Source organism: Papilio machaon, chromosome 17 (genome assembly GCF_912999745.1).
Source record: "Papilio machaon chromosome 17, ilPapMach1.1, whole genome shotgun sequence".
NCBI classification, from domain to species: domain Eukaryota; kingdom Metazoa; phylum Arthropoda; class Insecta; order Lepidoptera; family Papilionidae; genus Papilio; species Papilio machaon.
The window spans coordinates 6,810,341-6,834,535 of record NC_060002.1 but is presented as its reverse complement, the minus strand read 5'-3'; the positions used below and the strand labels follow the sequence as shown (position 1 = coordinate 6,834,535).

Below are 24,195 nucleotides of genomic sequence, written 5' to 3'. Positions count from 1 at the left end.
TGGAAAGGAAACGGGGAATCGGCAGAGGAGGGGACTCATAGGAAGAGGAAACATTCTCAACTTCAAATGCAGATGTCGCTTCGATGTTTGGGCAAATCAAGGTTCCAACTTGGTCATTTACTACCTTACACTATAAAAACCGTACGTAGTATGTGCATTCCTTAAACCAGAGAGTAATAATTAATATTTAACCAAGTTGTTTATACGCAGATCGTGTCTGGTAAAATGTGCAGCATAATACTCTAATGTAAGTTGAAATAGACATATAAATAAATACAGCGATATTTTGTATTGTGTCTGAAATCAATTTGAATCGTTTTACATTAGTTTGTCATTAGCAGTATTAAAATTGGATTAATTCACGTTCATCCGTGCAACCGCATAATATCTTCGAATTAATAGCATATAAGCTATTCGAATTTCAAGCATATTCAATAGTTCTGCGTAATAGTCGACTAATTTGAGTCTCGCGGAAGCTGTAATGATGCGTTCAGGTACAATTGTGGTCAGCATTAGTTATTAACTAATCAGAAATAACGGTGTTGCAATGCGTAGGCTCTTTCGAAATTGGTGGTATAATACGATTGTATTTTGTTCCAGCTTCATAGTTATATATCGTGTTTTATTATCGTTTCCACAGCCGAAACATTAATAAATGAAGGTGATTTATGTGACTGTATTTTTCCAAGGAAAATGAAAGGAATGTCATTTAGTTAGTAGAAGTATAAAGTAGTATATGTATGAACACAAATAATATACGTAACGTACTAGTAACGTACAAATGGACCGATTTCGATTTTTTTTAATATTAGAAAGCTACATTACCACTGACTAAGATCTTACAAAAATTATAAACATGAATTTTTAGATGGGTGGATGGATGTTTGTTTGAAGGTATCTTCGGAACAGTTCAATGGATCTTTATGAAATCTGGCACAAATGTAGGATATAGTCTGGAAGAACATATAGGCTACTTATTAAGTTTTTTTTTAAATCCGCGCGGACGGAGTCGCGAGCGACAGCTAATAGCCTATATTTAAAACATGAATGTTCAAAAATACATAAATTTAAATCTTTACGGATGCTATATGCATACCTATATAAAAGTAGATGTACATATGTGCGAATATATTCGCAAATACATCTGCCTAGTTGTCAGACTTAGTTGTCCCTTTGACAGAGTTCGTCAAATAACCTAAAGTCGGTTCCACACACGCTTGTATGCAAATAGTCGACTGCATAAATTTACGTTTCACTACCATCTATTTTACGTCACTAGTAGTTTGCGAAACACGTTCCAATGGAATCTTGCTTATCAAGGAATTTAGTAACAACCACATCAAATCTTATTAATGTTATAAATGCGAAAGTTTAGGATGGATTTTTGTTTGAAGGTATCTCCGGAACGGCTTAACGGATCTTGAAATGAAATTTGGCACAGATGTAGAACGTACTCTGGTAGAAAACATAGGCTACTTACTAAGTTTTTTTGTAGTCATGGGTGACAGCTAGTCTGAACTAATTTTTAATTACTGAAACTTTAATTAATTTTTAATTACCGATTAGTTAAGAAGTTGTGATATATGTGTACTTTTATTTTACTATTTTGATAAATTCCCGATACACAACGAGCCACAAAAAGTAGGTTAACGCTTGTTTCTAAACGATATTGTGCAATTTTAAATTCTACAGTCGGTTTTGCAGTTTGTTAATGCATTTGTATAACTAGTTCACTCAACCGAGGTACTATAGGTATTTCTGTCGAGGTAGATGAGAAGCTGTCAAAGCTAGCCTAATAGTTATTTTGGGGTGCCTCTTATCAAATGATTGTTTTACAAAAAAAAAATTACGCAAACACGTGTTTAAACCGTAACGCCATCTAGCGCCTAAAGTAAGGAAAAAAACGAAGGGGGAAAGTCAAAACGAGAAATAATGCAACAAACAGCAATATTATTATAAGCATATTCACTGAAGCTTATTGTCTTCTGTTATTATAAAAGGTAAAGTAAAATGAAATTGCACTGCTTTCATAAAAGTTCCTCGTCTCTTTAATCTCAAAGAGTTTCCATTTATTTTTTTTGCGACACTAATTACTGTATCTAACCCACTGTCGCGCCAACATTGTTCTTCTACAGCATGACACTGTATTATTTATTTTCTTAATCGATTTCAAAGAGTGTTTAAAATCTGAGTAATTTATTTCATCGGTTCGATCGATATTTTTCTTTAAATAGAACAGATATTTTATTATTTGACAAAGAGTTTAAAACAGTCGCAGAGTGGACATTCGAAATATATTCTCATGTTAGTCGTGTCCAATTTTACTTGTTATTGTTGTTCTCTATTGATACATATTATAAATCTATATGATTAAGTTGTAGTGTTTGTAATTATCGTAAAAAATTGTATTTCGTAAATATTATGAATTTGCTTGTCTGTCTGTCCGCAAGTCCATTTTTATGCCAGGTATTATCTGAAACGACTGGTACGATTTTGACGGGGCTTTGAAGGGAAGTAAAGGAGTGTAAAGGAACTTTGAAAGGGGTATATATGCGGGAAAACTATAAGCTATTTATTTATACTCCACGCTGATAAAGTTGTGGGCGACCGGTAGTGTTGAAAATTTTGGATTCGGTTAACGTAGAACCATACCTCTTCAGTGCAGGTGGGTAGTATCGGTACATATTGTGCTCTCTATTTTTTCAAAGACAATGAGATTGATGACATTATAAATTACAAAAGTATGACGCACATTAATCATCCTTGAAACGTCATAATACAGGGTGGGCCAAAAATTTTTGCAAATAGCATCACTTGATTTCTCCAAAACCGTGAGAGTAAGGGGCACGCGGGTGGCGGGGAATTATGCGTCGTTTAATGCAATTTTAGTTACGATGGAGCGCTTCACGGGACAACAGCGTGCTTTTTGCGTAAAACTATTTTACAAAAACAACGATTCCTACGTTACTGTACGACGCCTCTTTAGAGTTGAATACGGATTACAACGTGTAAGTGAGTGTCCAAGTGTTAATTTAATTAAAGCTTGGGCTAAGAAGTTCGAGCTTACGGGATCGACAGCGAATATTAAACAAACTTGGCGACCACGTTCAATAAGAAGCGAAGAGAACATTCGGGAGGTTGAAATTTCTGTAAGGGACGATCCAGAATCATCTACGCGTAAGCGGTCGGCGGCTCTTGCTATACCAAAACTAGTCTGCGTCGAATTTTGCATTTGGACCTTAAACTACACCCATATAAGCTTCAAATTGTACAGGAGATGAAACAAAACGATTACATTCAACGCAACGCAGAATTGTTTCCTAACAAATTGATTTCTCGCAGAGGTGATATCCCATGGCCTCCCAGAAGCCCGGACCTTACACCTTGCGATTTTTTCTTGTGGGGATATCTGAAGAGTCGAGTATACCTTAATAAACCGACGACCATATCCCAATTAAAAGAAAACATCCACGAGGAGACAGCCGCGATTCCTCGCAGCATGTGTCAAGGAGTTTTCCAAAGTTTACGTAGTCGATTACAGGAGTGCCAACGGCAAGACGGAGCACATCTCGACGATGTAATTTTTAAAAAAATAAATTTTAATAAATGATAATTACGGTAAATAAATCATAAACAAAATAGCATTTGTACTTTTATTTCTACACATGTTTCAAAAGTGCAAAAATTTATGGCCCACCCTGTATATGAATTTTTTGTACAGCGTTAGAGCGGCTCAGGGGTTAAGCACTTGAATTACAATCTGCTGGTCCTGGGTTCGAATCCCGCTATGTATCAATGCCTTTTTTGATTTACATATGTACATTTATACGACGTTCGTACCGTAAAGGGAAACATCGTGATGCAACCCGCACATATGTGTGAATTCCCGGGAGAAAAGACAGTGACGCGGCACGTCACCCGTCACGTTCCATCTCCCGAAATGGCGAAAAGCGGATTGCGGAGGTTCATTTGGCCATACCAAATGGAGGTCCATGATCTCTGCCTACGCCTCTGGGTTACAGTCGTGAGTTGTGTGTTGTCAACAGTGATAGTACTGACAGAAATGTGTATATAGTTACGTTGGAAAGTTCTCAGCAACACTTAAACTGTAATGAAGCTATTTCTTCGCAATAAAATAAAATTGTCACCATTTGCAAAACGGCTGCGAGAGAAATTGTTCGCTCACAGTTCGTTAAGCTGTTACACGAGGTCATTGTGGTTGGGCTTCGGTGAGATTGGTTTCTTCCCTACTTTGGAATAGGGCACGCTTCGTGGTAATGATTTTATGAAGATTATTTATATACTAAAGTCAGATTATTACAAAGATGATAAAAAACATATACCTAATGTAAATGCTAAAATGTTTAAATTAAATTAAAGTCTGCACCAAAAGTACAAAGAGAATGTTTTTTCTTATAAATCTTCATGTCATAAGTTTTGTAGTTACCAAAACATTATAGAATTTCGCTACGAAAAAGCTTCTTCACTCTATTAAAGCTTTCTAGAATAATCTCTAAGGCTTTGTTTTAAGTTTAGTAATATTAATCAGTCCTTTGAAGTTACCGCTGTTTAGTAATTTTATGGATAGTCTTCAAATGTTTTTCAATTTTCAGGTTTAAACGATTTTTAAAAATTTCAAATCGGCCCCTTGTTTAGTTAGGATAGGAATTGTTTGCATTAAATAATGCTGAAAAATTATTGATGTGGAAGTTTTCACCCGATATAAAAAATACTTTTTCTTTGTGAGTAGAATTTGTCACATTGTACTAAACGGTCGGGAGCGTTTAAAGAAATTGTCCCCTCACGGTTCGTTAGGTTCGAATATTGCTTCGTTGTGGGCTAGATGTGTTTCCTAGTAGATACTTTATGTTACTTCATTTTTAAAGATATTATGTTTCAGCTGGAAAAAAGGAAACTGTACGTTGATATTACAATACCCTGTTTAATATAGAATGAAACTTCCTATAAACAAAATAATTATCGTTCTGGAGATAATTTCAAACAAACATCCATCCAACAATCTAAACAATCGCATTTATAATATTAGTAAGATATGTAATGTTTATTACGTGTCGGACAGTACAAAAGGTTATTAAAGTTATTATGATTTCCTTTATCTATATATATAAAAGAAAGTCGTGTTAGTTACACTTTTTATAACTCAAGAACGGCTGAATCGATTTGACTGAAAATTGGTGGGCAGGTACCTTAGAACCAGGAAAAGGACATAGGATAATTTTTACCCCGTTTTCTATTTTTTATTCCGCGCGGACGGAGTCGCGGGTATAAGCTAGTTTTAAATAATTTTAATCAATACTGCTGTTACTGTTCATGTTATCTAAAATCCAAACAGCACATGTTGTAGTATAAATTGTTATAAAATACACATTATTTAAAAACATCCATACGTAACGAATTTCATTTATGTAAAATAGTCTCCGCTACGTCGCATTTCGAGTCCACGAAGTTGCTCCGAAAACCGTCGGCTCTGGAAACGATTCAATATTGAAACCGAAAAGCCTTTCCCGTTGTTTCGCGGTTTTATTATGTTTTGGCATCATTGTATATTCACTTTGTTTCCAGCCATGAATTTAATATGTCTGACAACGCCTATAAAGCAAAATGATAAATTTGACTAAATTTTACAAATATAGAACGATAAGGTTTTATGAAACATAATGTAAGGGATAACAATATGTGTCTCCAGTCAAAACTCACATTCAATGTGGCAAAAGTTTTAAAGGCGGGCAATGAAACTGCAGTTTCTTTGCTATTGTAGACGTCCATAGTGTCAATGTTAACTTCGGTGTTCCCGCTGCTTATTTGCCTCCTTATCTTATGTAAAAAAACGACATCATTTGTCGAAAAATAAAGTAAAATCCCATTTAATTGTATAAAATGTTCAACTGAATTGAGAATTTTCGTTCATATACTCGTTCAACACGTCATGCACGTTTCCCTAGAGTTTAACTCATTTCTAAACTATAATTTGAAATTTGAACCAGACCAAAGTTGTTGACTGGAAAATATAGTTTGTCGGATAATATTGTTCTACCCAAATTAGATTCCAAAAAAAATATATACATAAAAGAAATATCTCTATACATATTTCGATTAAAAATTTAACTTGATTCACAATTTAACTCTAACTTTTTTAACACGAATTCTACAAATTGATATCAAACTATATTTATGATTTTTATACGGTCGGAACGTCGGGAAAAAATATTAGATATTGGCGGAAATGTCCACGACAACTGGAAATAATAGTAAGACTAGCAAAATATTTGAGATATATGGAGGGAATAAATAAATAAAAAATCTATAGTCTTATTCTGTTTGTAGTATGCATAGAGAGGGCAGGGTCGGGCTGCGTTGAAACTGTTCATTAATTAAAATTCACTGCCTGTCTGTCTGTCTGTGACGCCGACATTGTGTCGCGCGTCAAGTGCCAAGCGTATTCACTAATTATGGATTGTTTGTACGTTTCCACAGTTTTGGGTTTCAATTCATTTATTAAAATAAAAAAAAGCTGCAATACATTATTAGAGATGATTTTAATTTTAATGCATTATATTATTTAATCTTACTTCTTATTAATATTATAAATGTGACTGTTTTGATGGATGAATGTTTGTTTTAAGATATCTCTAGAACGGCTCAAAGGACCTGGATGAAATTAGGTATGAATATATAATACTAGCTTTTACCCGCGACTCCGTCCGCGCGAAATAAAAAATAAATAGAAAACGGGGTAAAAATTATCCTATGTCCGTTTCCTGGTTCTAAGCTACCTGCCCACCAATTTTCAGTCAAATCGATTCAGCCGTTCTTGAGTTATAAATAGTGTAACTAACACGACTTTCTTTTATATATATAGATATAGATAATCTGGAAAAACACATAGGCTACTATTTTTTTTTTAAATTCCCTCCGGAAGGAGTCGCGGGCGTCTGTAAGTGTATTATAAACGATCGGGTCGTTAACATAATCTGATGAATAATGTAATTATTATTGATTGCGATGCATTTATTACAAACATACATCTTGAATGAATTAAGTGCCAAATATAAGCCTACATTGTCTAGATTCAGAACTATGTGCTACCGATAGTCTAGTCTAGAGAAGCATAAAACAAAAATCTATTTTGCTTTCTGGAGTAAATAACAAATATATACAAATAACATTTTACATCACAAAAATGCCAAACGTGTGTTTTCTCTTTACATGTAAATAGGATCTATTCTAATTTAGATTTTCATATATTTCATGAATAAGAGATTATTCAGAAGAGCTTTCACTCACGCGTCTGTTAGAATCTATAGGTAACTATATCATAATAAAGCTTCAGAATGTAGTCGTATTTTTTATGTAAAATAAATATTGTAATTATATTTTGAACTTTAAGCATTCGCTTATTTGATTGGGATGGGATGATATATCAAACTTTATAACTGTTTCACTTAATTTGTTAAACTTAAATAAAATAGAAACATCAAAGAAATTAACATTTTGTAAGGCATGCGACTAGACCATTGATATATAATAAAGTATTTTTCATTTATTTTTTTCAGATGTCTTCGAACTTAAGGTCAAGAAATCAGAGACCAAGTGATTGACTTACGTGAAGTTATTTGACAGTTTTAAATATTAAATGTAAAATAACCTGTTACCGTATATTAACGTTATATTAGTGATGGACATTAATGTGATGTGATAGATATTGGTGTGGTGTCATGTGATGTGATGTGATGATCGTGTGATAGTAGTCAATATGCCGACGGGGCTGTGTCGGTTCTTCGCGTCAGCAGCACTGCTCGGCGCTACACTAGCTATGGCTGCCAAAAGCGGTAAGTTAAACTTATGTTACTTCCATTTTAACAAAGCTGTGCTCTTTATTTATAAAAAAAATACTGGCCGGTTGCATTCTTGTACCGGTATCCGTAATTATGAAAATGTTCTTTTTTGTACCTTCTTAGTGTAAAGTGTTCTATTTTAAAAATAAAAAAAATAGTAGTTAAAAATGTTCTGGTTTAAAACCTCTAGAGCTTAAAAAGGTCACTCCCGTGTAAGTCTTATTTATATAATATACATTTTGTTCTGGTTCTTAAATCCCCTCAGAAGCGAGGAGCGAGCAACCATTTTAATATTCTTAGGCACAAAGGATAAATAATTGCTTTAAACATATCCCAGCTAAATGTATATCAATATCTAGTCTAATATCTGATAATTATTTGACTAGAAAACGTTATTAATGTTTTAGAACATTTCATAAAACCTTCGATATTTCTACAAGAGTGTGAATACATAAATCATTATCTCACTGAATCTATACAATATTATGGATTTGAATAAAAACCATTTAAAGCGAAAACTTGAAGGCTCAACAAAGTTTTTACATTTATGGCTGAAAGTGTGTCTTCGTAAAACTTTTGTGCGTGGGATGTTTTCGAGAGGAATACGCTCTAACGACAGCGAACGTAAAATAACTTCTGCGAACAATGTTACAAACGCCATTCTGGGACTAAATTTAACTACGTATAAAGATAAACAGTTAAAAGAAGCTGTTTTGTGTACTAACATTTACTATCTACTAGAGTCAATAATTGATAACTAAATAAAAACTTTAGCGAAGATTTTGTATGAGAAATAAATATCTCTGAGTACAGCATATAGATTCGATTAAATTTATGTTTTTTTTTACATGTATTTAAGCAGTGGAAACTTAAAGTTAGATTTATTTTTTGAATCTGAAACCACAGATCATAGTATTCATTAAAAACAAGCTAGACGTGAGATTTATATAATTAAAATCAGCATTTCAAAATGTAAAATTAATACTAATTAAGTTGATTTTAAGTGTAATTAATACTAATTAAATTGATTTTAAGTGTAATTTTAAGTTATTTTAATTTGAACTATAGTAATACATACAGTAGTCGTTCGTTGAATTCAAATGTAATGCTTAGTGAAGCCATTTTGAATGCAGTCGAGATGCAGACATTTTCTCATCCAACTTCCTGCAGCTATTACGGCGAGATGTATTTATCACGAAAGTTAAACTTCTCCTAGGATTTTGGAAATGTTAGAGTTATATTATATTGCATTTTACATTATATGTTTGTCAGAAACCTCTAACATTAGGTCTACTTCATCTTAACTAATATGTAGATCCAATATAATATTTTTATAATAGAAGGGGAAATAACATAATAGGAAGGAAAAGAGACTTGAATTTGGCTTACGGTTACTTGTCCGAAGAAACGGTATTATTTCCACTTTACGCCTGTCTTCTGTGTGGTACTGCGGTTAAGCAGGCCATTTATCCAGCAGCTAATGCTGCTGCGAGTTGTACATCTGTCGCATTTTATTTTAAATATAATTTTTAGTTAATTACATTAATTAACTGTTAGTTTCCCTGTCATTATCTTTGACAAATCTATTATCTATATATATAAAATAAAGTCGTGTTAGTTACATTATTTATAACTCAAGATCGGTCGAACTGATTTAGCTGAAAGTTAAAGGGGAGGTAGCTTAGAACTAGGAGACGGACATTTTTATATTGTGTGCATTTTTTTTATTCCGCGCGGACGGAGTCGCGGTTAAAAGCTAGTAGGAGATAAAATTATGTTTAAAACAGGCATTTTGATCTCAGAAACCCACGGTAAGTAAAATTGTATTTATTGATTAAGTTTACCACGAGTGATATTAATCAGTGCATTTTGCATTGCACATCGACTATGTGTAATGCAAATGGCTCGGTTATCGTCACTCGATGCCAGATGGCGCCCCACTGGGAGGTAACGGATCAGTGGCGCGCGAAACACTGATTGTCTACACGACACTCACGGGATCGATTTTAATGTTTTTAAATGTGTACCCGTGAAATTCCACTACCGAAACATGTGTTAAGACATTTTTTTTTGTTTTACAATATTTTCAAATTTATTTCTATTTTTAATTAAATTTATAATGATCTTCATTGTTATGTAAACGGATAATTTTCTTAAGTTATTATATTAAGTGTTAAATTTAACTTTACACAAGGCTTAGAAACTTATCTAAGTATCTTAGATTGGGATTATCACTAAAGCTAATGTACACAAGAGTTTAAGCATAACGTAGTTGGCTTGAATAAACTTGATCCTGTTCATATTAAATTTTACTAATATTATAAAGGCGAAAGTTGGGATGTATGGATGGATTTTTGTTATAAGTGATCTTCAGAACGGTTTAACGGATCTTGATCAAGTTTGGTACATTTGTAGAATATAGTCTGGAAGAACATATAGACTACTTACTAAGTATTTTTTATTGTCACGCGGATAGAGTCGCGGGTAACAGCTAGTATGTAATAAATTCTCTTAGTGTTAATATCAATAGAATTTATTCCTTTACCTATTAATCTTTCAAACCAGAATGTTTACAATAGGTTGATGATCCTAGAATATTAGATAAAGTTATTTAATATTTCTAAATTAAGTTAATGTATATCTTGAAATTATCAAAATTAAGTTTTAAGTTTTTTATCTTATTTATTTAGCTCTTAATAAGCGAGTAAAAAGCCAATTTAAATATAAAATACAATACTTCTGGTAGCGATTCTGATAGTAAAATACGGTCAGAGAACGAGCATAAAGCATTTAACAGAGAACAAGCGGAACCTTATCTAAGGCTTTTAGTACAAAAAGTCGCGATGCCGAGAGCGGAACAAAAAAAAAAACTTAATCCTCACAAAAGTGGGACTTAAAGCGACCGCATTGCGACACTACGATAACCTGTGGACCGAACTTTAATACAAAAGTTGTCTCTACAAACGGGAAGCTAAGTGAAAAAAAATAGCAGCAGTTCAAATTGGAACAGTCTCGACAAGGTTCGATGAATAGCACTATAAGTTAGTAAAGAGTAAGGAACATGTTCAACATTAAAAAAATATTAACCACGAGGCGAGTAATTTTCATCATAGTAGCTGGAGGAGTAATGTTACATATCTACACTAGCTGTCGCAAGCGACTTCACCCATGCTTTATATATAAAAAAAAAACTTGAGAGGTGTCAAGGGACACCCGGATGGAACGAAGTTCCTTTCAATTAATTAGTGAAGGAACCAATGTTTATTCTATGCATAAAAAACTTAAGTCTTCACAAGAAGTACATTTTATTTCTATGAATTTTCGTTATATATTGTCACGTCGTTGCCATGGTGATATAGCAAAAAGTGTCGTGACAACTTTTCATAAGAATTTTTTCCGTCTAGCCCCCTTTCACAACGCGCGATAAGGAACTTCGTTTCAAAAAAAAAAAAAAAAACTTTATACATAGCATATATATGTTCTTCCAGATTATCTTACTAAAATTATAAATGCGAATGTTTAGATGGATTGAACGGTTGAACGGATCTTGATGATCGGCACAGATGTAGAACATAGTTTGGAAGAACACATAGGCTACTTATTACGTATTTTAATTCTGCGCGGACGGTGTCGCAGGTGACAGCTAGTGTTCTATATTTAAATCAAAGTTTATCTAGATCCGTTAAGACGTTCGAGAGATATGTACATTCAAACAAACATCCATCCATCCATTTAAACATTCGCATTTATAATATTAGCAAAATATGTTTCGGTAGTGGAAACTGACATAATATGTACATTTATAAAACACTAGCTTTTACCCGCGACTCCGTCCGCGTAGAATAAAAAAATAGAAAACGGGGTAAAAATTATCCTATGTCCGTTTCCTGGTTCTAAGCTACCTGCCCACCAATTTTCAGTCAAATTGATTCAGCCGTTCTTGAGTTATAAATAGTGTAACTAACACGACTTTCTTTTATATATATAGATTTCCATTGTAGAAATTAGTAACAAATGGTATCTTACAATATATTAAGTCCCATATTTAGCAGATATTATTTTAAATTCTTGTTTGTTCTACTCGGGCAACCAATCTTGTTGAATTGTTGTTTTCATTTCATTCCATCCCTCGCTCGCGTTATAATTTCCGAAATGAAGGCGAACCTTTTTTTTCTCCCTTGAATTCGTTTCGGAGACTGTTATTTTATTGTTATATATTCTTTACCTTCGGCTAAGCTCGAATTGTGTTGAATTTGATGTAAATTGTCTTTTTTAATTTAAAAATGAGTTCAGATTTAATTATACTCGTATATTACGAGTAATTGCTTCTTCTTTGGAAAAAAATATTTTTAATTTCGTAATTGTAATTTGAAGGAATTATATTAAGAATTATAATTCTCATCTTTATAAAAAAAATCTTTATTTCATAAGGCAAGCTACCTGAATTAGCCGAAATAGTGGAATAGCCGTTATCGATAGACATCGGCAATTGCAGATGCGTTGGCCACCTTTAATCAACGGAGAAAAGGACGCAAATAAACAAAATATTTACCCTTCCTATGCATCCCCTCTTCCGTCAAATTTAGATCCCAATTTAAACGCAGACTTCTAAATCAAAACCAACATTATATTACAGAAGAGCTTTGGGGTATAAAGCAATGATAACCATTATGTAATTTTCTGTGCTACATAATTATACATTATGACATTTCTCGAGAAAGCATTAACAAGTTATTCAATTTAATTTGTGTCTTTAATGCAAAATTCATTACAGGTGTTTACTTCTTATGTTTGGACTTGAAACATTTGGAAAATGTGTCTCACAATGAGGTTAAACCATAGATCATTTTTGATAGTATCGGAAGTCTTGCCATAAAACTGCGCGGTTTGTGATTATAACCAGGGTCGTTCGGTTTGTTGCCTTATTGATTTTTTACGGTCGATTGGCGAACGCGGTATCGAATTTATCGTAATGGCTTTGGTAATAAAATTCACACGTTTTACATTTTACTTTGAAGTAAGTTCGAAGCGTTAGGTAGAGTAAATTACAACATAAATAGTGTAGCTTGTCAACAGTGAAAGACTATTTTTAATAACTTAGAAACTACTAAACTCTACAATATTTAAGTATAATTTCGTATTGGAACGAAGTTCCTTATCGCGCGTTGTGAAAGGGGGCTAGACGGAAAAAATTCTTACGAAAAGTTGTCACGACACTTTTTGCTATAGTAAGTATGTTAACGACGAATGAGCGCTACTTCACCATGGCAACGACGTGACAATATATAACGAAAATCTTGTGAAGACTTAAGTTTTTTATTCATAGAATAAACATTGGTTCCTTCACTAATTAATAGAAAGGAACTTCGTTCCATCCGGGTGTCCCTTGACACCTCTCAAGTTTTTTTAATATAATTTTTCCCCACACTTAAACTCTAAAGTTAAAAGCATGTAGCCCCTTCATTGTTGGCGAAGTTATTCAAGAATTACGCAAACTGTATTTTAATTGCAATTTACGTCTGTGCCAGGATCTAATATTTAGTAAAGTTCTACTTCCGCCATTTGGAACACGAAAATAATACGAATTTACAAAGAGTTACTTTATCAGACTATGTTCTGTTTGTGTTTTGTCATAAATTATGTGATAAATGTATTTTATGTTTATTTTTTTTTAAATAACATGAAAAAATATTTAAATGTGAAATCAAAAAACAGTATTATTTCAGTAGTGATTCCGATAAGTCCCAATAGAAGAATCTAAGTTGATGGTATATTGTTGTTGTGTTCTTAATTATGTCGAATTAGCTTCATTAAAACTTGGAAGTGGATCCCTTGAATAATAGATTTATTTTTAAATCTCTCACGAGATTCATAGTAATAAAATTTACGAAGCTATTTTACTAAATGACTGTAGAGTGTCTATTTAAGAATGAATTTTCCCTAGAGATGGGTCGAGTAAAATCGATTTTCAATCTTTTCGATTATTATCGATGTTTGTTCTCACAAACTTGCAATTGAAAATTTCGTGTTTATTTTTTTTAAATTACAGTACAAATGAAATTGTTTTTTTCTATCCCTACTTTATTCTTCAAAACTACATAAACAAAAAAAATTGAACTAAAAATTAAGGTGACAATAAACAAAAAGTACAATATTTTTTACTTAGTTATATGATACATAGTCAAATAACTGTAATAAATTTTAAAAAGTAATAAAATACCTAAATTAAACTACTTACATGTTAGATTCATTTTATTACAAGACGTTCGATAGTTCATTTTTGTTAGTTATGAGCGTACGGTCTGACTTTATGACAACCGTCGATTAAGTACAGAATTAATCTTCATACAAAATAAATTCGATACTATATAGACGTTAGTTGTCAAACTAATCATCTTTAAATTGAAACAGTATATAATGACAACTATATACTAGCTGTCGCCGGCGAATCCGTTCGCGCGGAATAAAAAAAAAACTTAGTAAGTAGACTATGTTCTACATCTGTGCTACTATCACACACACACACAAACATTCATCCATCCATCCATCTAAACATTCGCATATATTATATTAGTAACATGCAAAAATATTATGAATGGGATTTTATTTTAAAAAATCTAGAAAATAATTAAAATATGTAATAAAATATTATATTAAATTTTAATTTAAACAATGCTTCGTGTTAGTCTGAAGTAAATTTTGTTATAGTAACGTTCCATTTTAACAGAATTAATGTAATTAGGGCGAGCCATTTGTCCAAGCAAAGTGCGTGTTTGTTAAACCAAAGGATCCTTGGCAGTTGGTAGTAATCTTTGTACAACTTCTCTTAACGCATTAAAACTAATTCACGTGAATCAGAACACTTTATAGTCAAAGTATAATAGTGTCATTAGATTTTGTAGTAGTTTTATGTTCAAAGTATCTTAGTATTCAAGTATTATAATTTTAATATTGACAAATATTATTTAAGTACTTTTGCTATTGATTTTTTTTTAAGCGAAGACTTCTAATAAAAAAAAAAACTTTTTTTTAATTTTATCTATTACAGAGACAACCAAGAAGTTCTTCATATTACTCTAACGGTTGCTTATTTTATCTTTGTTTTTTTTTTCTTCAAATAGTATGAGAGGTGTATTAAAATTATAGTCACTTTAGTCCAAACTCACTCTAAATGTGTACATTTATAACAAATGCTTGGGATTTTTGATTAAACAAAAGACGACATTTAGAAATTCCAGCTCAAATGTTGATCTTGTCTGATAATTTATAACACAAATATATTTTCTGAATTTATTCCATTAATAAAATTTCATCTTCAGCTCGTTTCCTAGTATCTGAAAATTGGTTCAATTTAATTCTATATTACAGTACAAGGCACTACACGATAATGTTGACTAGCTTTAGTGCACTTTAATAAGGCGATTGTTTTTGTTAGCGTTAAGACTAGAATAATCCTACCTTATTTCTTGCGAGCTCTTGCAGCAGCCTCGACTGTCTAGTATTCGGAGAGGCTTATTCTGAGTTCAGCGAACAACCTCTTTCCAAAGGCTGTTTCTTTTTTGTTTTTTTTTGTTCATTTGAACAAAGAAGTGGATAGAAGCGAGATACATTAATTTTAGGAATTAAGGAGCTTTATTTAGAGTAGCTTTCCACTGCAAAATCTTCTGTGCTTTATATTTTGTCTCCTACTAATTCTTGGAAATAACTGAGATAGCGATGTAATTTTGTAGCGATTTTTAGGCAGCGTAAACTAACGTTTCATTAGACATTACATTGAATCAAATTAAGCTTCTAATAGGGATTATGACTAATATATTCGATAATAAGCAATCTCCTTAAGAAGGAATACCAAAGTACTATATAAAAAGAAAATATTCACTTACTAAAGACAAATAAATATATAGCAGTGGCTATATAAGTAGTTGTGGCGCTATTATGTTCTGCAGTCGTGTTAGACTTCATTCAATTGTTTTATACCCTCCGGGGAGCACGAGATCGCAAAGGCGCGCCAGTAAAACTTAGATACGTCACAGTTCTAAGAAAATATATACAACTTTAAAGTATCGTCTAAGTGGAAACAGAGCTGGATAACTTAAGTTAGATCGTATTCGAGTGATAATAAAAGATAGCTGGGGTTTTCATGTCAATACTCAGAACTATTATTATGAAATTATGTGCATATTTTAACCGTGGTAGATCCCGCAACAACAATATTTGTTGGGTGCACGGATTGGCCGGGTCGACCGGTGCAATACCACGACCACACAGAAGACAGGCGTCAAGTGGAAGCAATTCCGCGTTTCGTATGATGAGTGTGGTGTCGGAGGCCTAATTTTAGTCCTCTTTCCTTTTCCACCCTTTTCTTATTAGGAAAGGATGGAAAGGGGAAGTGGACTTGCCGGAGTAGAGGACGCATGGGAAGGAGAAATATCCTCTTTATGTGCGTCCCCTTCTCCGTTGATTAAAGGTAGGCAACGCATCTGCATTTGCGGATGTCTATGGGCAACGATTGCCTCGCTATTTCGGCGAATCCAGGTGGCCGTTTGCTCGTTTGCCACCTTTTGATATAATAAAATAAAAAAATACGAATGCTTTAAACATGGCAACAATGAAAACGACTGTCAACTGTTTATAATGTAACTGTGTGCTGTTTTTTTTCGTGAAATCTTTTTATGAAGTTAAAAAGTATAATCAAGTGATGTAGAATAAACTAAGCTAAAATACTGAAAAGACAAAAAAATAGTCATAAATTATTTTAATCAGATAGAATCAGGTTGTTATTTTAACAGATTTTGTCTGATGTCATTTTTATTTATACGAGTAAAATAAAACATTCATCAATAAGACCATTTAACAATAGAATCATTTAATGTTTTCGTATTTTAATAGCATTATTAACATAAATAAGGAAAAATATTTAAACGCTTCGCCCGGATATTTAGAATATAAATCACGATGGCACTTCCAAAGTATAGTGACAACACTCGACTCCGCTCGCGCGACGAAAACAGGAAGCGGCGGTTTGTTGATGCGAAAACTTTCATACAGATTAAAAAGCCTGTTTACATAATATGAAATAATAAAAATAAATAAATAAAATAAAATAACTTTTATTTCGGACAAGTTACATCCATAAAGTGTTAGTAGAAAATAAAAATAGAACAACAGATCCTACGACTATGTTAGTAAAATAAAACAGTTCATATTTAAATTATTTTGTTACTAGGTTATTGTTCGAAATGCATCTACGAACAATTCCTAGTAACAGCGGAGAGTCAAATCTCCATGCTATGGTGCCCAGGATGGAGTTGGAGCTAGCTCTCAGTCTGCAGAGCAGCGAAGCAGACTTTTTTCTTATGATGGCATGGCATCCATCAACTCCTGCCTGAGCAAGCATACCAGATGCACTGCAGAAACGAGGCAGCCCCATCAGCATCCTGAATCCATTATTGTATTGGACGCGTAAAGCACTGACAGCCCGCTGCGTATAGTTGGTCCAAAGGCTGCACGTATAGAACACTTGACAGTAAGCTTTGAAAAGCGTTACTTTTACTTGCTTGCTACAACGAGCAAACCTTCGCGCCACCATATTACATCGGACTGCCAGCGCCCTACGCTCCCTCTCTATATCCACTTGATCCTTAAGGTCGGCAGTCACATAATGACCTAGATATTTAAATTGATAGACGCGTTTTAGTTCAGTACCATTCAGTTTAATTACAGGTACGACCTCTGGATATTTACCACCACCTGCCCCAAAGACCAAGTATTCACTTTTTGCCACATTATATACTAGGCCATGCGTCAGAGCGTATGACTCACAACAAGCTAGTAAGTTTCTCATTGCCCTGATTGTTGGACTCAGCAGCACCATGTCATCAGCATAGCTGATGTTATTGATACTCACGTCATCAATGCGACATCCAATTTTCTTGCTGCTGAGCTCAACAATCAGGTCATTTATATAGAGATTAAAAAGTTTCGCCGAGGTTATCCCGCCTTGTCTAACTCCACAGTTCAAACTGTATGGCGACGAGAGCTTATCGGCCCACCTAACGTAGTTTATCTGGTTGTGGTACCAATACTGAAGTATACGCAACAATTCGACTGGTACATTTCTCTCTCGTAGCTTGTTCCACAAGATATCATATGATACGAGGTCAAAAGCACGTGAGAGATCCAAGAAACAAGCATAGATAGGTGTACGTCGACTTGTATAATATTGTACTGTATGCTTAAGTCCGAGAATGGCGGTTTCCGTGCACAGGTCACTACGGAAGCCAAATTGCGCATCATGTAATCGCAAAAACTGGTCTAAACGCGCGTTCAGCTGGCTATCCAGCACCTTGGCAATGATAGTAGCTAACGAGATGGGTCGATAGTTGCTCTTATCCGCAACGTCTCCAGTTTTGTTTTTAATAATAGGTACAACAATTGTTCGCATTAGATCGGTAGGAAGATGAGAGTGACACATACACAGCGAGTAAAACATAGCTAACACTCGAGCTATGTGTGGACCCGCATGCTGCAGGTGCTCAACACTCAGACCGTCGTGACCAGGGGACTTTCCTCGAGTCATTTTACTTATTGTATTGTACACCTGCTTTGCGGAAAAGCGCACATGGTCGGCTTCACGACAATGTCCGTCATCGAGCACCCGTAGAGGCGATCCAAGTGGAGAGACAATTTTAAAATGGTTTAAAAACATGTTAGCAATGCCCTCCGGATTATCAGCCCCTCCAACACTCACGGGGAGGCCCGGTCTAACGTCTAGCTTTTTGGTAGACTTCCAGAACTCTTGAAAGTTGTTAGCCTTGTGGTGGGTAGCAATTATATCAAGCTTTATTTGTTCCTGATGGTTCTGACACCACCTTAATTTGCTTTTAAAAATTTTTCGAGTGGAACACATGTCTTTATAAATTTCGCCTGACATTGGTTTGTTGTGATATAACCACAGCTGATATTTTAGCCTGGCCTTCCCGTGGGCATCTTTTACATGCTTATTCCAGCCAACAATCCGGCCAGCATGTCTGCGCGACCGAGTTTCGACTTGACTCTGTACAGCGGATTCCGATAAAATAGATACAATATTTGCGTACATTTCATCAATAATTTGCTTATGTTCTACATTGTTACAGTGCTTATCACTACATAAATCAAATACTTCGGGATAATTGATCAGTTTTAATTTACTGTTACATAAGTCCCGATACAATTTTATCTGATCATTGTCCCTTTCGCCCCATATTACTTTATTGCAAAACGATTTAGCAAAATTAACCTTTGGTTTAATTATATCCAAATTGCATTCTACACATAAGGGAAAATGATCAGACCAATACACATCACAAATCACGCTCACGTCCGCAATTGACAACCACTCCATAATGTCACTCACTTTTAAGCTTATGAAAACTTGTGAAAAATGACTTGGTGCTTTAGCAGTCGCTTTGAAAGTGTACACCTGCGCTTAAAGTATTGAAATTTTAAAAGAAATACACCGAACAGAATCTATTGTTTGGCTTTGAAATTATTCTAGGAACAGATAGTCTTGATACTTTGTACGGGCTACGGTTGTTCAATGGAATTAATTTTCTATTGTGTTTTACATTTAGATGTGGTTTATTATTAACTAGCTTTTACCCGCGACTCCGTCCGCGCGGAATAAAAAAAAAAGAAAAAGAAAACGGGGTAAAAATTATCCTATGTCCTATTCCTGGTTCTAAGCTACCTGCCCACCAATTTTCAGTCAAATCGATTCAGCCGTTCTTGAGTTATAAATGGTGTAACTAACACGACTTTCTTTTATATATATAGATGTGTAGTATTTCAAAGAAGACATTTTGTCAGATTTATGTTAAATGTTTTTATATATTGAATTGCAGTCATTAGATTCATTTGTTGTTAAAATTTAAAAGTGATATTTTAAAACAAACAACGTAACAAGTGAGTCTGTCTATAAGACGGGAGAGGTTCAGGAGAGTTCTCAGCCCCCGCACGGACTTAAGTCGAGTGATCTTAAGTTGAATGCTTAGCTGTATTGACAACACACATAGAGGTTTTTTGTAATTTGCAAGCGGTCTTTGATAACTTCTTTACAACATTATTAGTTTGATATACAAATGTCGAGCAATCTCACAAATCAAAGTGCATACTGTATAAACAGTCATGTACTGATTTCAACAAAAATATTGGTGTAAGATATTATTTAAATTACTATTCTGAAATATTATTTTCAGTTTGAGAGCTATGACGTCATACACATTCGCGTTTAAAATTAACTCTATCGTCTACATTTTCGTATAACTTCATAGACAGGCCTACATTACCTGGCTACGTTTGGGGTTAGTCTACTCCAGTAAGTAACTAAGTAAAGTTATTAGAAAATTTAAGTTAAATACAATAAAAGGCAGAAAAATAATACTTGCCTTGTATTGTATGAGTTAATGTATAATTTGAAAGTTGAGTCGAGTGTGTGGTGTAATATACAAGGAAGATCACTCCACAAACTTGCCCACCTACTTTATAAGTACTCTAGACATGTTTATTAGTAAAGTTTCCATTCTGCCGACTTATATCTGTTACAAAGAAACTTTCTATGATTTGTTGAGTGAATGAGTTACAATGAAAGATAACTTTCATCATTTTTTCTTCCAAAAATAGTTATCTATACCTGCCGCTCGCGAATCCGTACACGCGCAATTAAAAAAACTTAATAAGGGTATGAAAAATATTCTCAGACTTACATAACATTTTATAAAAATCGGTCAAGCCATTTCGAAGGAGTATGGTAACTAACATTGTGAAAATTTGTGAGAATTTTCAATATCATATTAATTTCTTAATAAGTTTATGAATTTCGAATGACTGGAATTGTTTTAACGATGGAAACTCGCAACAAATTTATATAGATTTACTAATATGTTTTAATACAACTGTAAGAACGTAAATCAAGTTTATTTTTTTATGAAAAAATACTACTTCATTCTCAAAAAATAAACCCACAATAGCTCAGTGGAAAAATAAAAAAGAAATCATTGAAATAAATTGAATAAAACTTAGAACACTAGTATCTCTTTTGAATCGATTGTACCCCCAATAGATGGACCCTGTAGGAAAGTTTTCCCGAAAACTTGCCTGATCTATTTTGTTCCTTCTCCCAACTCCGGGTGACAGATAGTGAGAGGCAAGTTTCCTCGTAAATTTCCCCCACTCTGAAACTGTCACTCAGTAACTTGAAAAGAATAAGTTTTATTCGCATCATGAAGGGGCGTGACAGTAACCGGACTGGCGCATACAAAGTGGAACACCACTTTATATAGACTTGGCAATGGATGAAGGTTGAAAGTATAATAAATCTGCATTTTGGAATGATTCTTGATTGAGTCTTAGAATGAAAAAACTTGCCTTTAAGAATTAAAAGAAAATCAAACGTGAATTAGTATTATTTTTTCGCACAGTATCATATCATAAATTGGTGTTTAGTAGACGTAAATCAAAGATTTCATGACAAACGACCAAGAAATTCAATTTATATAAAAACTAGCTGTCGCCCGCGACTACGTCCGCGCGCCGGAAAAAAAAATTAATAGCGGTATGAATTTTTTCTCGCCTTTTAAACCTTCCCTAGACCTCCACGAACATTTCAAGACTTAGATAAGATAAATCTGTTCAGTCGTTCTCGAGTTTTAGTGAGACTAACGAACAGCAATTTATTTTTATATATATAGAAGATATAATGTTTATGCGCAAACAGAATGATGTAATAGAAACTCGATGTTCCAATTTGAAGTGGCCTATCGGTGCGCGAGCTGTTACGACTCTTGCTGAGCGCTGGCTTGATTAAATCTGCTCTTTAACGTGTGGCCACGAAGTACAGCACGTAGCGTTTTCAACAAGTCTCAAAACATCACATTTTTGAACAAATTGTAGTGTTATTAACTTTATTGTGTATTTAACTTTAACTAAGTGAATAGACAATATATCGAGAAAAATAATCAAAATAGGACATTGTACAATAGGAAAAACCTTCACACACAAAAAAAAATGATCGTTGCGATGTTAAATCTAAATTGTCGTTTCCGTAACTTGCTATTCTATCTTGTCAAAATAGTTTCTCGTTTGTCATTTTACTAATCTTCAGTGTCATAATTATTTTAACGATTGCTATTATGACACCAATGGTATAATAGAATAGATGAGCTGAAGTTATTTTTACGTCAATAAATCGCTTATTTCGTGGCCACTCGCGTACAAGTACAAAGGTAGGAATTAACTGGGCAATGTAAATAATTGCGTAAAGGCATCATTTTTTATGACACTGATGTATCAAACACAATTTGACTTCTCGTTTATTAAATGACGAATACATTTTTGGTTCAATATTTCTATATTAAACGAAATTCAAAGTTGTACTAAAATTAAAAGCTTCAAAAATTATTAAAGGTTGGAAAACTTTGATAAATTTTGATTAATCTAATCGTCTAATTCGTTATTATATTGCTTTATTTGTCTCATTTATCTATATATATAAAAGAAAGTTGTGTTAGTTACACCATTTATAACTCCAGAACGGCTGAATCGATTTGATTAAAAATTGGTGGGCAGGTAGCTTAGGACCAGGAAAAGGACATAGGACAATTTTTACCCCGTTATCTATTATTTACTCCACGCGGACGGAGTCGCGGGTAAAAGCTAGTAGATATATAAAAGAAAGTCGTGTTAGTTACACTATTTATAACTCAAGAACGGCTGAATCGATTTGACTGAAAATTGGTGGGCAGGTAGCTTAGAACCAGGAAAAGGACATAGAATAATTTTTACCACGTTTTCTATTTTTTATTTCGCGCGGACGGAGTCGCGGGTAAAAGATAGTTTATAATATTGTTACAAAAATTAAAGCATACAAAAAACAATAAGTTGAATATTATTTTGTCTCTTATTGTACTATTAAAAAGGAATCCTAGTCTGAACAAAGTAATCTTCATTATTATTTTAATCTGCCTAATTAGTAACGTAATATTTGTTAATAAGAAGCAATGTTAAAAGTTAATGCATTTGTCACAAATCTACTTACCATATGTACGAGGCCTTATATACTTAAAATTTATATGATTATGTTTACAGCGAGTGACAGGAGAACCACTTTATATTGATCGTTTACTTGCAAAGATACACTGAAAATCACCTTCCTTTATACCTCAATCTGCTACTTATTACCTCAGTAAACTTTATTCGTTACTTATTCATAAAGCGTTAAGAGCTAAAATTGAATAACAGGCAACAAAGTAAAACGAACATGTTTTGAAGTCGCTTCATGTTTTTTCGTGGAGAATGAGATTGTATAGAGCGTGCGCTATTATATGTACTTAATCTGAAAGAGGCATTCATGGCTCGTAAATATTACCGTCGGCAGGTGGATGTTAAAGCCTCGCGGTTGCCTGTTTACCCTATATGGTAAAAACTTTCCGTAAATCGGAATATGGGATGTGAATGGAGAGGTTTTTACTTTAAAATTTTTGGACAGGCATAGTTTTGCGAACGTTTTAAAGCAATTTAAGGTCAGAGGTTTACGCAAATTTATGATTGCAGTTACTTAAAATAATTTTATTAAATTTTTTGCTTTTCATTTTTTATTAAATAAATGCCAGTTTTGTAGGATTTTATTTCACCCATATTTTTAACCGTCAACAAAAATTTCTGCAATCAAATGAATGGACAGATAACTAAAAATGTTGTTAACTTTTTGATATTTCTGGCGTCATTTTAAATTAAAATCTTTGCTTTGACTAAATAGAAAGAAAGTTTTCGTCTATTCACATAAATTACTGAGCTGTTTCAATATTAATACTACATTGAAATAGTATTTTCAAAGCGAAATGTCACAATCAATTTACGTAAAATATTTTCGTTTTTAAAAATGTTCTTTGAAACATAAATATTTTTCAGTTAAATATCAAAATCCCTTAGCTTCCGTGCTCCCAACAGACTGTATTTTCACTGTCAGGAAGATGTTTTGAAGAAAACTTCCAAGACATTTTTCTTTAAGCATTTGTTAAAATCGAAGCAAGTAGAATTTCCCGGGAGGAATCAATTCATATTATCACAAAGATACGTAGCTTCCAAGTTTAAGGTTACTGAAAATATATATATCTTTTTTTTACAAGGTGCTATACGAGCAAGCGGACACATGAATTCGCTGAAATGGCGAAGCGACCGCTGCCCATAGATATTCGCAATTGCAGATTACTATCTGTGGACCAAACACCTTTTAGAAATTAACCTTACTATTATTATAAATGTAGATGGATGTATGTATGGATTTTTGTTTCAAGGTATC

General features: G+C 33.6%; 1 protein-coding gene across 1 annotated transcript; it reads right to left on the bottom strand.

The window, feature by feature from the left end:
- Positions 1–17,034: 17,034 nt before the first annotated feature.
- LOC123721879 lies at positions 17,035–18,636 on the bottom strand. The gene has a single exon (XM_045681921.1). The coding sequence runs from the start codon at positions 18,562–18,564 to the stop codon at positions 17,068–17,070; it is 1,497 nt and encodes a 498-aa protein (XP_045537877.1). The 5' UTR covers positions 18,565–18,636; the 3' UTR covers positions 17,035–17,067.
- Positions 18,637–24,195: the final 5,559 nt, after the last annotated feature.

Excerpts from the sequence above, each read along its gene's own strand:
- LOC123721879 (XM_045681921.1), bottom strand. The coding sequence starts at position 18,564 with ATGTTTTTAAACCATTTTAAAATTGTCTCTCCACTTGGATCGCCTCTA.